This window comes from Budorcas taxicolor, chromosome 11 (genome assembly GCF_023091745.1).
Source record: "Budorcas taxicolor isolate Tak-1 chromosome 11, Takin1.1, whole genome shotgun sequence".
Lineage (NCBI taxonomy): Eukaryota > Metazoa > Chordata > Mammalia > Artiodactyla > Bovidae > Budorcas > Budorcas taxicolor.
The window spans coordinates 75,472,702-75,486,435 of NC_068920.1; the positions used below are offsets into that span (position 1 = coordinate 75,472,702).

General features: G+C 38.7%; 1 protein-coding gene across 1 annotated transcript in view; it reads left to right on the forward strand.

Annotated features, from left to right (window-relative positions):
• The window catches only part of LTBP1 (latent transforming growth factor beta binding protein 1), a 456,857-nt gene that overhangs the window by 235,241 nt on the left and 207,882 nt on the right, over positions 1-13,734 (forward strand). Inside the window, exons 6-7 of the mRNA XM_052648703.1 lie at positions 1,672-1,896; positions 3,290-3,558. Coding sequence (XP_052504663.1) covers positions 1,672-1,896; positions 3,290-3,558 — 494 coding nt within the window. The remainder of the gene's footprint in view (positions 1-1,671; positions 1,897-3,289; positions 3,559-13,734) is intronic.

A 13,734-nucleotide genomic window follows, 5' to 3' on the forward strand; every position in this document is an offset into this window, starting at 1 on the left:
TTAAGCAGAGTCTAAAAGGTGAGTAGGAGTTAGGTGGACAAGCGGGGAGGATGTTGGGAAGCAAATGGAAAGAGTGTTCCAGGCCAAGGATGCAGGGTAGATAAAACATGAGGAGGGGTGAGAGAACCCTGTCCACTCAGGAATCAAATTCAAAGTAGCTGAATTGTAGGAAATGAGGTTTCAGAGAAAACAGGATCTCTATGATGAGAAAGGTGTGGGCATATTTGATGAATGTTTAGAAGGCAGGACCTGGCGAACTGGATATTTGAGTGGTTTGAGAGGACCCTCAGATTTCTGTTAAGCATGCCTCAGTGAATGGGAGATGTTAGGGGGAAGATGATCCTGTTCCAAGTGGGACATCTGAGATGTCTATAGAAGGTCTACAGGATGTAGGCAGTGTGGAGTGCAGCAGAAAGCTTTGGCTCAGAAATGTGGTTTTGAGTGACATCATCATATGATAGGATGAAATCAGAATGTGTAGGGCTAGTGGAGCAGATTTTAAGATCAAATCTTGAAGCACATCTGTGTTTAAAGGATAAGGAAAGAATGGAGTCTGCAAAGAATAGCAAGAGAGAGGACAAAGAGGAAAGAGCAAACTAGGCGGGTGAGATGTCACAGAAGCTAAGGGAAGACTGAAATCCAACCAATGGAGTTAGCAATGCGGAGACCATTAGTGACCTGAGTAAGAGGAGTTTCAGTGTAGGAGAGGGATGGGAAAGGGAACAGACACAAAGAAGGGAATACAACTTGGTGCTGGCTAGCTAGTAGTGGGCAGATAATTCTTTTGGAAAGTTTGGTCATGGAGGAGAGGATTGAAGCAGAGTAGAAGCTGAAAGAGGATGGAGTTGAGAGACTTATTTTTTAAGCTGCGGAAATACAATCAGTTTAAAGGCTGATGGGAAGAATTCATTAGTTGTAAAGAGGTTGGCCATAAGCTGAATTTAGCCAGAATTTAAAACTCTTCATAAAATTCTTCACCCAAACACATCCTTTTACCTTTTGGTATTCTCAATAAATTCCCAACTATTAATCACTCTGCTACGTCTAGGTTTCACTGTGGTCTTGTTATCCTAGTGGGATATCAAATTCCTGTAAAGCAGGATTCAAACTATTCTACTCCCTTATTCTGGGTAGCACTTAGTTCAGTTCCTTATGTAGAGAAGATTCTCAACAGATATTATTTTTAGCACTCTCATTTGTTTATTCTTGGAAGAAATATTTAATGTCCACTATGAACTGGACATTATTTTAGTTGCTGAGGATATAAAGTTCATTAAACCAAGCATTCCTTTCCCCAAGGAGTTTATAATCTAGAAAGACAGTAAATAAACTAGTAATAGGAAAACAAAGTAAGTACAGAATGTAAGAGATATCCTGAGTAATATGTATATTTACATATATGTATTTTTTTTTCCCCATGAATTCTTTCCAGCATTGTGGATGAACAACCACAGGCAATTGGAGAACTAAATGACTTACTTAAGGTGGAAAGAAAAAGATAGTTAAAAAAAAAAGGAAATATTTTTGTCCCAGTGTAGGTTCTCCTCTGTTTTCCATTTCTAAAGTCATTGGTAATATGATGGCTGTGCTTTGGGGGTGTTACATTGGTTGATTGTTACTTAGATTTTGAGAAACTAACCAACTCTTCACACTTTCTCTTTCCCGTTACAGTAATTTGCCATCTTCCATGTATGAATGGAGGCCAGTGCAGTTCGAGGGACAAATGCCAGTGCCCTCCAAACTTCACAGGGAAGCTCTGTCAGATCCCAGTCCACGGGGCCAGCCTGCCTAAAGTGTATCAGCATTCCCAGCAGTCAGGCAAGGCGTTGGGAACACATGTCGTCCACTCAACACATACTTTGCCTCTGACCATGACCAGCCAGCAAGGAGTAAAAGGTAGGCTGACTGTTTTGATTTTGCCTATTCGTCAGAACTCTGTTAACACGCCGAACCTATATATACAGAAGCCAAATGCCTGCGGGGTTGGCACTGGAACAGAATATGGGCCCAGTTATATGGTGACAGTGCTTTCTCGGCTACAGAGAATGGTACCTAGGAAATGAGAAAATGGAGCCCATCTTTCTCGGGTGACACAGGACCAAGAGCTGATAAACGTACACGGTGCTCTTCTGGCAGGACCTGGGAAAGGGAAAGATGAACAAGATGGTGTTCTGACTCTTATGATCATTAATCATCTAGTAGATCACACGGTACCTGCTGTTGAATACCAAATCTATTTTGTAGTCAAACAGCACTTGGTTTTAGTTCTAGACAATCTGTAACCTGCCTGGGCTTCAGTTTAGTCATCTGTAGAGGAAGATAAACTAGGTCACTTGGAGCTCAAATTCTATGACTAATTCATTCTTTTCAACCTGGCACCTCTCACACATGCACAATTTTTAAAAAAGGGATCAGAGAAGTGTTACTGGCCCTTGTTCTTTAAAACCTGAATCTTAGCATCAGAAGATAAAATTCTGTGTGAAACCTGCAGAGAAAGAAAATACTGATATAAAATGTCACACTTAAATATTTTGTGTGTGTGAAAAGAAGCACAAAAGTATGTACACACCAGGTTTAAGGGTAAGAGAACTATGTTTTTTGAAATTGTGTTATAAATCCTACAGTCTCTCTGATGGAAACTTTGTGAGAAATTAGAAAATAATCTAACTTTTGAGTCTTAATTACTTTTGTTTGATAAAATGTATGACCACAAGTAGCACAAATTTCATAGTTTTTTGGCTCTTCTGAAAAAAATGTTTCATGAATCCATTATTCTGAGAGGTTTAAATTTTGCTTTGTAGAAGTAGTTTTATTCTTTAAAGGATATAAATTCAGATTAATTTTTGAGTGTCCCCTTTTACTCTCAAGAGTTTTAATGGCTGTGCAGCAAAACTAGATCTATACTATAAATCTTTTATTTATCCTATGTATAATATATATGTGGGCTTTCCTGGTGGCTTAGCAGTAAAGAGAATCTGCCTGCAATGCAGGAGACATGGGTTTGATTCTTGGGATGGGAAGATCCCCTGGAGAAGGGAATGGCTACTCACTCCAGTATTCTTGCCTGGGAAATCCCATGGACAGACAACCTGGTGGGCTACAGTCCATGGGGTCACAAAAGAGTTTGGCATGACTTAAACAACAAAACAACAGCATAATATATATGTACTTAAGTATATTTGTATGTATAGAATTTATTTTCATGCTGATGGGCATGAAAATTTACTTTCATCGTGACGTGCATGTTAATTATTTACAGCTGATAAGTTTTCCTCCCGATCTGTTTTAGTGAAATTTCCTCCTAACATAGTCAATATCCATGTGAAGCACCCTCCTGAGGCCTCGGTCCAGATACATCAGGTTTCAAGAGTTGATGGCCCAACAGGTCAGAAGGTTAAAGAAGCTCAACCGGGCCAGTCCCAAGTCCCTTACCAAGGCCTTCCTGTCCAGAAGACCCAGACGGTCCATTCCTCATACCAGCAAGTCATTCCTCACGTGTATCCGGTGGCTGCTAAGACCCAGCTGGGCCGGTGCTTCCAGGAAACCATTGGGTCACAGGTGAGCAACACTGCCCAGCCCATTTTAGTGATGTGTTCTAGATAGTCTCTTTTAATAGGAAAGACAGCCTTGATGAAATGAGGTTTTCGTAGAAGGAATTGGCAACCTGTGGGCCTGTTACTATAAATAAAGATTTATTGGATACGGCCTGATTCATCATTTACATACTGTCTATGTCTGCTTTCATAGACATATAATCCTACTGACAGAAGGATTATATACTTTCAATGAGGTCATATGATCTGAAATGCCTAAAATATGCTCTGCAAAGACCTGTACAGAAAGAGTTGCCAACCTTTGATATATAAGATACTATAAGCATTGTAAGATGTTTGGAAGTATCCATAAGATAATAGTATGTATTGAACTTCCAGAAATGCTGCAAGATGTCCATGATTGCCTGTTGGTAGTTTTTCAGTTACAGTGATCTATATTTAAAGCATGTGTCAAGCATGAGATACGGTACATGAGATATATTCTACAGAGATGTTTGAAAATTTTCATGCCTTTTTGCAATAGTTTGCTGGTTAGTGGATATAGTCAAGTTTTGGATCCATCAGACAATAATAATTTGTCATCTTTTATTTTCTTATAAAACTATATAACTAGAATAGCAGTGTATAAGTTATTTGAAGTGTATTTTAAATATTGTATTTATGTGTAACTGTAGGTCTGTATATCATTAAGTGAGAGAGAAGTTGAATTTTCTTTAAAACTCATCATTGAATGTGCATAGTAAAAGCAACAGAAAATTACTGGTTCCTCTACCACAGTCACTTGGTGCTTCCTGGAATTATGTGATAATGACATAGCTTTGTTCTGTAGTTCTTCTCCTGTCACTTGATTATGGTTTTAACCGCTTGTGAGAAAATCTGTTTATCTACTGTTACCTGAACATTCAAAAAATTATGTGTGTCTGTGTGTGTGATATATGTTGATAGTAAAATCAATCATTCTTGCTTTTGAACCTGGAGAACACTTTCAGGTGCTGGGCAAGTCTATGGTTAGGTCATCTCCTTTCTGCTAGTTGTTTGGTTGCTATTGCGTCCAACTCTTTTGCGACCCCATGGACTGTAGCCTACTAAGCTCCTCTGTCCATGGGATTTCTCAAGCAAGAATATTGAGGTAGGCTGTCATTTTCTTCTCCAAGGGATCTTCCTGACCCAGGGATTGAACCTGTGTCTCCTGCATTGGCAGGGTTTCTTTACCACTGAGCCACTAGGGAAACCCTTTCTCCTAGAGGAAGAAGCAAAATTGGTTTGTAGACCAGAATGGAAAGAAGAGCCATGTAGAGTTATAAAACATTGGTTTGAGCCATGGGCTCAGCACTTGGTGGCAAGGAACCAGCTTCCTTATTTGTAAAGTGGAGACAGGAGTATGGAGCTTGGTCAAGATTAGACTAGGCAAAATGACATGCTCTGCAAGTGTTACAGAACTATAAAAATACTAGCTTAGAAAATGCTTACCTATTGAGAGAGTCAAGCGTAAAAATAGAGCAGGTGATTGCTTTTGTCATGTAACTTCACTAAGGCAGGGAAGGTTTAATCTCCCACTCAACACTGGTCTGCCTGTAGAGCCTGAAATGCCTACTGAAAGGGGGGCCTTTTCTTCCTCAGTTGAAGACCAGGTTTAAACATGCCTTTTGCAGAAGGAATATCATCAAGTTACATTTAGCTTAGAAGTAAAGACTGGATTACTGTGTTAAAGGCAAGTTTTTACAGGGGCAGTGGGTCTGAAGTAAGCCTCATGCACTGCACAATTTGCCCCAGAAAAGCCTTGGAGGAGGAGGATGAATTTGGTGTCACTTGCATTGTGTAGTCATTTCAGCTTAGGTTGATCACGGGAAAAAGCAGGTCCTTTTAAAATTCTGACTCTGTGGGAGAGGGAGAGGGTGGGATGATTTGGGAGAATGGCATTGAAACATGTATACTATCATGTAAGAAATGAATCTCTAGTCTAGGTTTGATACAGGATACAGGATGCTTGGGGCTGGTACACTGGGATGACCCAGAGAGATGAAAGGTGGAGGCTGATGGGAGGTGGCTTCAGGGTTGGGAACTCATGTACACCTGTGGTGGATTCATGTCAATGTGTGGCAAAACCAATACAGTATTGTAGAGTAAAAAAAATAAGATTTAAAAGATAAAAATAAAATTCTGTGCCCAGTATCTTTCTCCTTAGTTTCCAAATTGGAACACAGATGGTAAAAAGCAAGAAAATGAGATGTCAACAGACTTTATTATTCTTGTACATGTAATTGTAGGCAGATACTTGCTCACTGGAAAGAATATAAACAAATTATTTACTTTTAGGCCTAAGGTGGATTATACAATTCACATGAATTGAATACTTGGTGGAATTATCCAAATAATTCAGACTCATTGGAATACATTTTTGCCTTATCTGGATATTTCCCTGACTTCTGATCTAAATGATCCCAACAGGGATCTCAATGCTTAATTCATTTTGCATGTGTAGTCAGTAATACACAGCTTCAAAATATTCTCAGAACACATTTTTTTCCTATTGGTGAGACATGTTGAATGCCTATGATTGTCCAGTTTGTGCAATTAGGATGATCCAGGCATTAAAAAATTACTGACAAAATAGTCAATAGTATATAAGATGTATCCTACAAAGGTGTTTGGAAATATTTGTGCTTTCTTGCTATGGCTGTTTTGCAAATACAGCTATAGAGGGAGGTATAAGTGGATTTTAAATGAATGGCAGAAAACCCTAACGAGTACTTAAAATTTTATTTATTATTTATTTTAAATAAATACTAATGTTTTGCTCAGTAGCAAGATTCTTATTCACTGTAGGTTACACCTACTGAGAACTTAATGTCATAATCAGTAAGCACCTATGTTTATGTATTGCCATTAGAGTTCATATGCAAAATTTAGTAAAAATACTCTTGTTTCTGTAGCACATTCTAAAAATGAAGCAGTAAACTTGAGGTTGAAAATACAACATGAATTGTGATCAGTGTATTCAAATGCATGGGACTTTCACAGAATAGAATTTCAGGGCCTGCTTGGATGGTGGAGGAAAATGGATAATTGGTTAGGAAACTAAGCTCACAGAGAAGAGGGGAGAAATTAAATAGAGGAGAGAGAACACTGTAAGAAACAGGTAAGGAAGAAGCATCAGAAGAGACCAGAGAAGTAAACCAGAGTAGAGTTCCTGGCAGATGTTGGCACAGATATGAAGTCTTTTAAACCTTAGGTATAAGGCAAAATAAATGACTTGGTGTCAAATTAAAACTAGCATGATGCCCCTTTGATCAAGTGATCAAATTCAGAATCATTAAAAGCAGGACAAGCAACATTATGTGCCTCCTAATGGGCTACAGTATGAAATGTACAGCAACACCTTAAAAGGATTCTTGCCAGAAATATATAGCAGAATCTAGTTGAGCCTTTACACCTAACCTCCAGCTTATAGGGAATACTGAAGGTGAAAAAACAAGCCGAAACTATCACATCAGAAAGATTGATAAATTGTTGCTTGGTTTATTTGAAACATTCATATCATTAAACATACACACATATTCATATCGTTAAACACACTCACACACTTTGAAACATTCATATCATTAAACACACACACACCCACCCACCCACCCTCCCACCTTCATAGGGAATACTGAAGGTGAAGAAACAAGCCAAAGCTATCACATCAGGAAGACTGATTAATTGTTGCTTGGTTTCTTTAAAACATTCATATCATTAAAACCACACACAAACATTTCCCCAGAAAGACACACACATACACACACACACACTGACTTCCCCAGAAAGAGACTAGAGAGATAACAGCACATCTAATGTATAAACCTTAATCATATCTTCGTTTAAAAAAAAAATCAACACTCAGCTCTGAAAGACATTTAAAGAACAATTGAAGGTGTTTAAATATGGACTGGATATTAGATGGTATTTTGGAACTATTCTTTTCTTAGCTGTGATAATGGTATTAGAGGTATGTAGGGCAGTGTCCTTATTCTAGAGTGAGGAATGCCATAATGTCTGTAATTTACCTTCAAATGCCTTTTATACACAAATATAGCAAAATTATAACAGCTATTGACTCAAAGGTAGAAATACAAGTGATTACTGTTTTTATTCTTTGAATTATCTCTGCATATTTGAAAATTCCTTATAAGAAAAAGAAAGAAAATGTGAACATTTTCTTGACTTATAGATAGAATAATATAATTTTAAGATGACTTTAAAAGCCCTATGTTTAGTACATTTAATGAATATCTAGAAAATTTTAAAAGTTACAACTTTTGAATGAGATGGAAGTGGATATGGACATGGTAGACATGAGGAATTCAGGGAGGAGAAGTTGGCCTTGGTTCAGTTGTGAAATGATCAGGGTCTAATCTAAGAAGTCAACTTGAAAATGAAGAGTTGAATGCAGAGGCTTTTGTGAAGGATCCAGCATCAGGATTTGATTATGGGCTGTTGTAAAGAAAAACATGGTGATGAGCTGGACTATTCTGAACTTCCTGGCTTCAGAAATCAGATAAATGTGCTGTCTGATTAATTAATTGACCCTTGCAGGGGAGGACTATGAGGTAAAGATGAGTAGCTACATCTTTGTTTTAACCAGTTCCGTCTTTGATTGATGTCAAGAATCAGGTATTCTTGAATATCAGTCAGGGAATCCAATGCTGTTTTATTTTTTATTTACTTGTTTATTTTTAATAGAAAGTTTTTTAAAATATAAATTTATTTATTTTAATTGGAGGTTACTTTATAATATTGTATAATATAATATTGTATTGTACTGTATGAATCCACCACGGATGTACATGTGTTCCCCATCCTGAACCCTTCTCCCACCTCCCTCCCCATACCATCCCTCTGGGTCATCCCAGTGCACCAGCCCCAACATCCTGTATCCTGCATCAAACCTGGACTGGTGATTTGTTTCATATACATGTTTCAATGCCATTCTCCCAAATCATCCCACCCTCTTCCTCTCCCACAGAGTCCAAAAGACTGTTCTATACATCTGTGTCTCTTTCGCTGTCTCACATACAGGGTTATTGTTACCATCTTTCTAAATCCCATATATATGCATTAGTGTACTGTACTTCACTGTGTATAATCGGCTCCAGTTTCATCTACCTCATTAGAACTGATTCAAATGCATTCTTTTTAATGGCTGAGTAATACTCTATTTTATATATGTACCACAAGAGATGAAGAGAGAGAGGATTAATGGAGAAAATTCAGTGGTTAACGAATAGATCTAGTGATGACAGATAAATAATACAGATTTTTTTGGACTTGTCTTAATATCATAAAGTGGAAAGAATAGGAATAATGTGATTAGAAGTATCTAAAATGTTTTTTACCTTGATGGAAAGTATCAAGATAAAGGGGAAAATACCTTTCGATTGTGATGTTTCTTCTTTCAGAGTCCTAAAAAATAATTTATTCTTAAAGATTATATAGACTGTTGATTTCTATGTGAATCACGCTGGGTACAGGAATCACTAAATTCACCTTAAAGTATTAAGAGAACAGAAATTAATAGAATATATAGGGTGATCAGGGCTTCCCCAGTAGCTCAGCTGGTAAAGAATCCACCTGCAATGCAGGAAACCCTGTTCAATTCTTGGGTTGGGAAGATCCCCGGGGGAAGGGATAGGCTACCCATTCCAGTATTCTTGGGCTTCCCTGGTGGCTCAGACAGTAAAGAATCTGTCTGCAATGTGGGAGACCTGGGTTTGATCCCTGGGTTGGGAAGATCCCCTGAAGAAGTGCATGGCAACCCACTCCAGTATTCTTGCCTGGAGAATCCCCATGGACAGAGGTGCCTGGCAGGCTGCAGTTAGTGGGGTTGCGAAGAGTCGGATACGACTGAGCAACTAAGCACAGGATGGCCAAGAGGAATTGGTTTCTTGAATGTAAATCAAGTTTGAACTATACTACAAGAAATAAAAGATAACTAATGATAACCTACTGTATTGCACAGGGAGCTTTATTCAGTGTTCTATAATGAACCTATATGGGAATGGAGTCTGGAAGAGAGTGGATGTATGTATATGTATGGATGATTTCCTTTTCTGTACAGCAGAAACTAACACAGTATTGAAAATCAGTTATACTCCAATAAAAAATTAAATCAAGTTTGAAATAGTTGAAAAGTCATAATTTTGGCAAAGATAGGTATCTGTGTTACCTACAGTAAGCACTGGTATTCCATAAATGTTTGAAAATATTTCTAATATTTTGCTCAATGTATAGATCAAATTAGAATTACATTTCTAGTGGTGATAGTTATTTCAACATTTCCATCAAGTTTTCATCTCTAATGTGTGCTTACACTCAGTTGTGTCCGACTCTTTGCGACCCCATGGACTGTAGCCTGCTAGGCTCTTCTGTTCATGGAGATTCTCCAGGCAAGAATACTGGAGAAGCCAAATTTCACAAAATACCCCTCAAATCTATTTTTGCACCATAAGGTCATTGAATGGGCACACTTTTTCCATTATTCAAGGGTGTCCTTTAGTCTAAACGGATTTTCTGAACAGTGACCCAAGTTGGAGACTTATTTGGCATCCAGAGTCTTTGGTTGTTTCAAACACGTTTTATGTATTGCCCAATTACTGGAAATAAACATTTACAGCAACCTAATGATGCCAGATGGTATGACAAGACCTTGTGAGAGATGGAGGGTTGGGAGTCCAGCTTCCATGTTGGGTGTGCCACTGCCACTTTGTGAAACCATGTGTTTTCTGTTCATTGTGGGAACATGCCCCTTAATTAGACAGTCGTACAAGATGAGACAAAAATTCAAGTGCCTCAAGACTTTCCTATTGCAGGTGCCAAAAGAGCAGCACATTGCACATATGAATGCTTGCGTTAATGAGAACAGAAATACTAGAAAACCTGAAGTAGATGTAAACAGAAGAGAGAGGATATTTTTAGTACAGCACTCTAGCACAGATAATCAAATAATGCTCAAACTCACTTTCATAGTTGGCAACCATAAAATCTCCATATTTTGGGGGAAAAAAGCTTCATAGGTACAAGATGTACAAACTATAAGGTATAAAATAAGTTATAAGGATATGTTGTACAGCATGGTGAATGTAGCCAATATTTTACAATAATTATAAACGGAGCATAAACTTGAAAAATTGTGAATCACTATATGATATACTTGTAACTTACATAATATTGTATAGCAACTGTACTTCAATTAAAAAAAGTAAGGAAAGTTTAATTTTAAAAACCGTAAGAAACACTCTAAATTCTGTAATATATATTCTATTGAAGAAAGTAAGCTTTTATGTTTGTTGGGAAGAGAAGGACCACTTCTTGATGTGAAATCCTGGTATCACTGAAAAAAATCTTTCTTTCCTTTAATTACTGGTCATATAAATAATAAGCCCTTGGGCAAAAATTAAACAGTTTGTGATCCCCTTAGAGGTTCTAGAAGTTGGACAGGAAAATAGAAACAATGGGCCTTTGGAGAAAGAGATTCTTTAACTGAAGATTGGTCTTTTTGGCAGATAAATTCAATAACATCCTCATGCTCGAAACCACAACACTGGGACACACACACACTTCTGAAGGACCAAACAGATTCACTTTCTTTTGTTAGAAGAGAAAGCTCTTTTTTTAAAAAAAGAAAAGCATCATAGTGAAACTAGCATGATGTGAGCTCACTGAAGTATATTAACTTCATGGCTGAAAGTACTTTTTTAAAGTCTCAGGACTTTGAAGAAAAATATTTCCTGGTTTCTACCACATAAAAGTCAGTGAAAAAATAGAGCTGTCTGTTGACTCTACACAGCAGAAAAAGCAGAGATGGGTAAGTAGTGATGTATTGGGTTGGCCAAAAAGCTTGTTTGGGTTTTTCCATAAGCCTCTTAGGTGGCATGAGTGGTAAAGAACCTGCCTGTCAATGCAAGAGATATAAAAGACACGGGTTCAATCCCTGGGTTGGAAAGATCCCCTGGAGGAAGGCATAGCAACCCACTCCAGTATTTTTGCCTGCAGAATCCCATGGACAGAGGAGCCCAGTGGGATACAGGCTATAGGGTCACAAAGAGTCAGACATGACTGAAGCAACTTAGCACAGCACATATAAGATGTTAAGGAAAAAACTCGAACAAATTTTTGGCCAGCCCAGCAGATGTAGTGATGGGCTTCAGACTTCTCATCATTGATGAGAAAGGAATTTAGTGCTCAATTAAGGGATCTAGGACACGAAATTCTGCTTAGAAACCTCTTTGATTTCTTCAGACTCTCCTCTGCACTAATGATGAGCATTACTGGGGTGAGGCCTGAAGTGAGGATGAAATACTAATTTTCTCCTGATGGGAGGATAATGCCAGAATGGTTGTAATGCTTTCACACTGGTTAATTCCATAATTGGGTCCATAACTTACATAAATAGATGAGAAGTTTCAAGAAGGAACAACTATGAATATAAAGCATCTTACTGTAGACTCTCGGCCTCTCGCTTCTGTGTTATCCCTTATGTGGTGAGGTGGACTGACTTAGGCAGGCTGGGTCAACAGTAGGGGCAGGCGTGTATGTGGTGCTCTTCCCCACTTCCCTAGGCAACGTGCTTTTGGGGTCAGGGGTCTCCTGGGTGAACTTGACCTTCTTGCAGAGGTGCTGCTGGGCAATGATGAGGGAAGGTAGGGCCAGAGTTACCAAATATCTCTGCCTTCTCCGGAAGCAGAGAGCCCCATGAGGGTGTGTTGATTGCATTTACTGCAGTTTGGCCTCCTTCAGATGGAATAAAGCATAGCCACCAGACACTTTCTATGCCATCTGAGATTTGCTTCAGTGTCCGACTCAAATAGCCTTTTGGCATAATCTAAGCAATGCTTAACTGACTGGTAGAGAGTCTGGTTGTCCCCAGTGGCTCTGAAATGCTCATCTTTGCCAAACCTCACCTGTGTCAACAGCAGAGTGTCACCAAAGGTGTCATACACACGACACCTTGCTTGAGAGGTCCTGGACTTTGCAGGGTCACCTGCTCTTGCTCTAGCCAGCTCTGCCAGATGGACTTCAGGCAGGGGCCCTCTGCTTGGAGTCAAAAAGATCAATAGAGCCAGGGATACGATGCAAAGGGGAAACACACACTACATGTGAAAGAGAACATGTCTGCATGTCACTGGGCTTCTGCCAGCGGCAGGAGGAACTGCTGGTTTTACTTGGATTGAGAATGTAGGACTGAGACATTAGGATAATCAAAATATAGATTCTTGGAACTGAAGTAGAGTGATTCAGAGAATGGGTGATGACCCAGACGTTACCTTTCTTACTGCCTAACGTCCTGTCTTTACCCTGGCCAATGCCTTCTCGGCACCGAAAGGGCTGTCAGTTTTGAATGTTCACTCACCCTGACCTGTTTAATAGACAAGCATGTTTATGCTTCTTCAGTCCACTCAGGTGTTTTTCATTTTATTGGCAGTGAAAATGCCTTTATCATGACATGGAATATCAGATTTCCATATTTTATATCTCTAGGGCTCACTGAAATAATATACCTATTTTAATTAGACTCTTGTTTTTGCAGAGGAGTAGGCATTGAAAATAATCATGGGGCAGTTCCGAGTAGATGCGTGTTATTTCACTTCTGATATCAGCAAAGTGGCAAGGTTCTGTGGTCATTTGAAGACGACAATTCTGAGCATATTGGAAGTGGTTTTAAGAGATCATGGCTTGAACTGATGGCTGGTTTAGGCTCTTGTACCTTACAAAAATGTTTGAAGAGTCACAGCTGGCACGTCTAGGGTCTGATGCTGTTTCTTCGCTTTGTCTGCATTGACCCCTTGGAATGGAGATATGCTGAAATGAAGTGGAATCATCTGACTTACTGCAAGCACAAACATAAGCAACAACCCAGTCCTTCAGAACCTGATTCATAAATTTTAGTGAAAAAAAACAAAACAAAAACAGCATTACCCTTTGTTGAAAGATATCAAAAGGATTCCCTGACTTCGCTCTGCACCTTCCCCCACAATAATGGTAACATTGTTTTCTTATCCTTCTAGTTTTTCTCTTTTCATATATAAAAGAATTTATGTATGAAATTGGATGTTGTTTCAATGAGCTCATTCTTTGAGACTGTGCAATTTACTGTAGTAACACTGCTGTTTGCAGTTAGGAAATTGGTTTTGAAGGAAGTGTT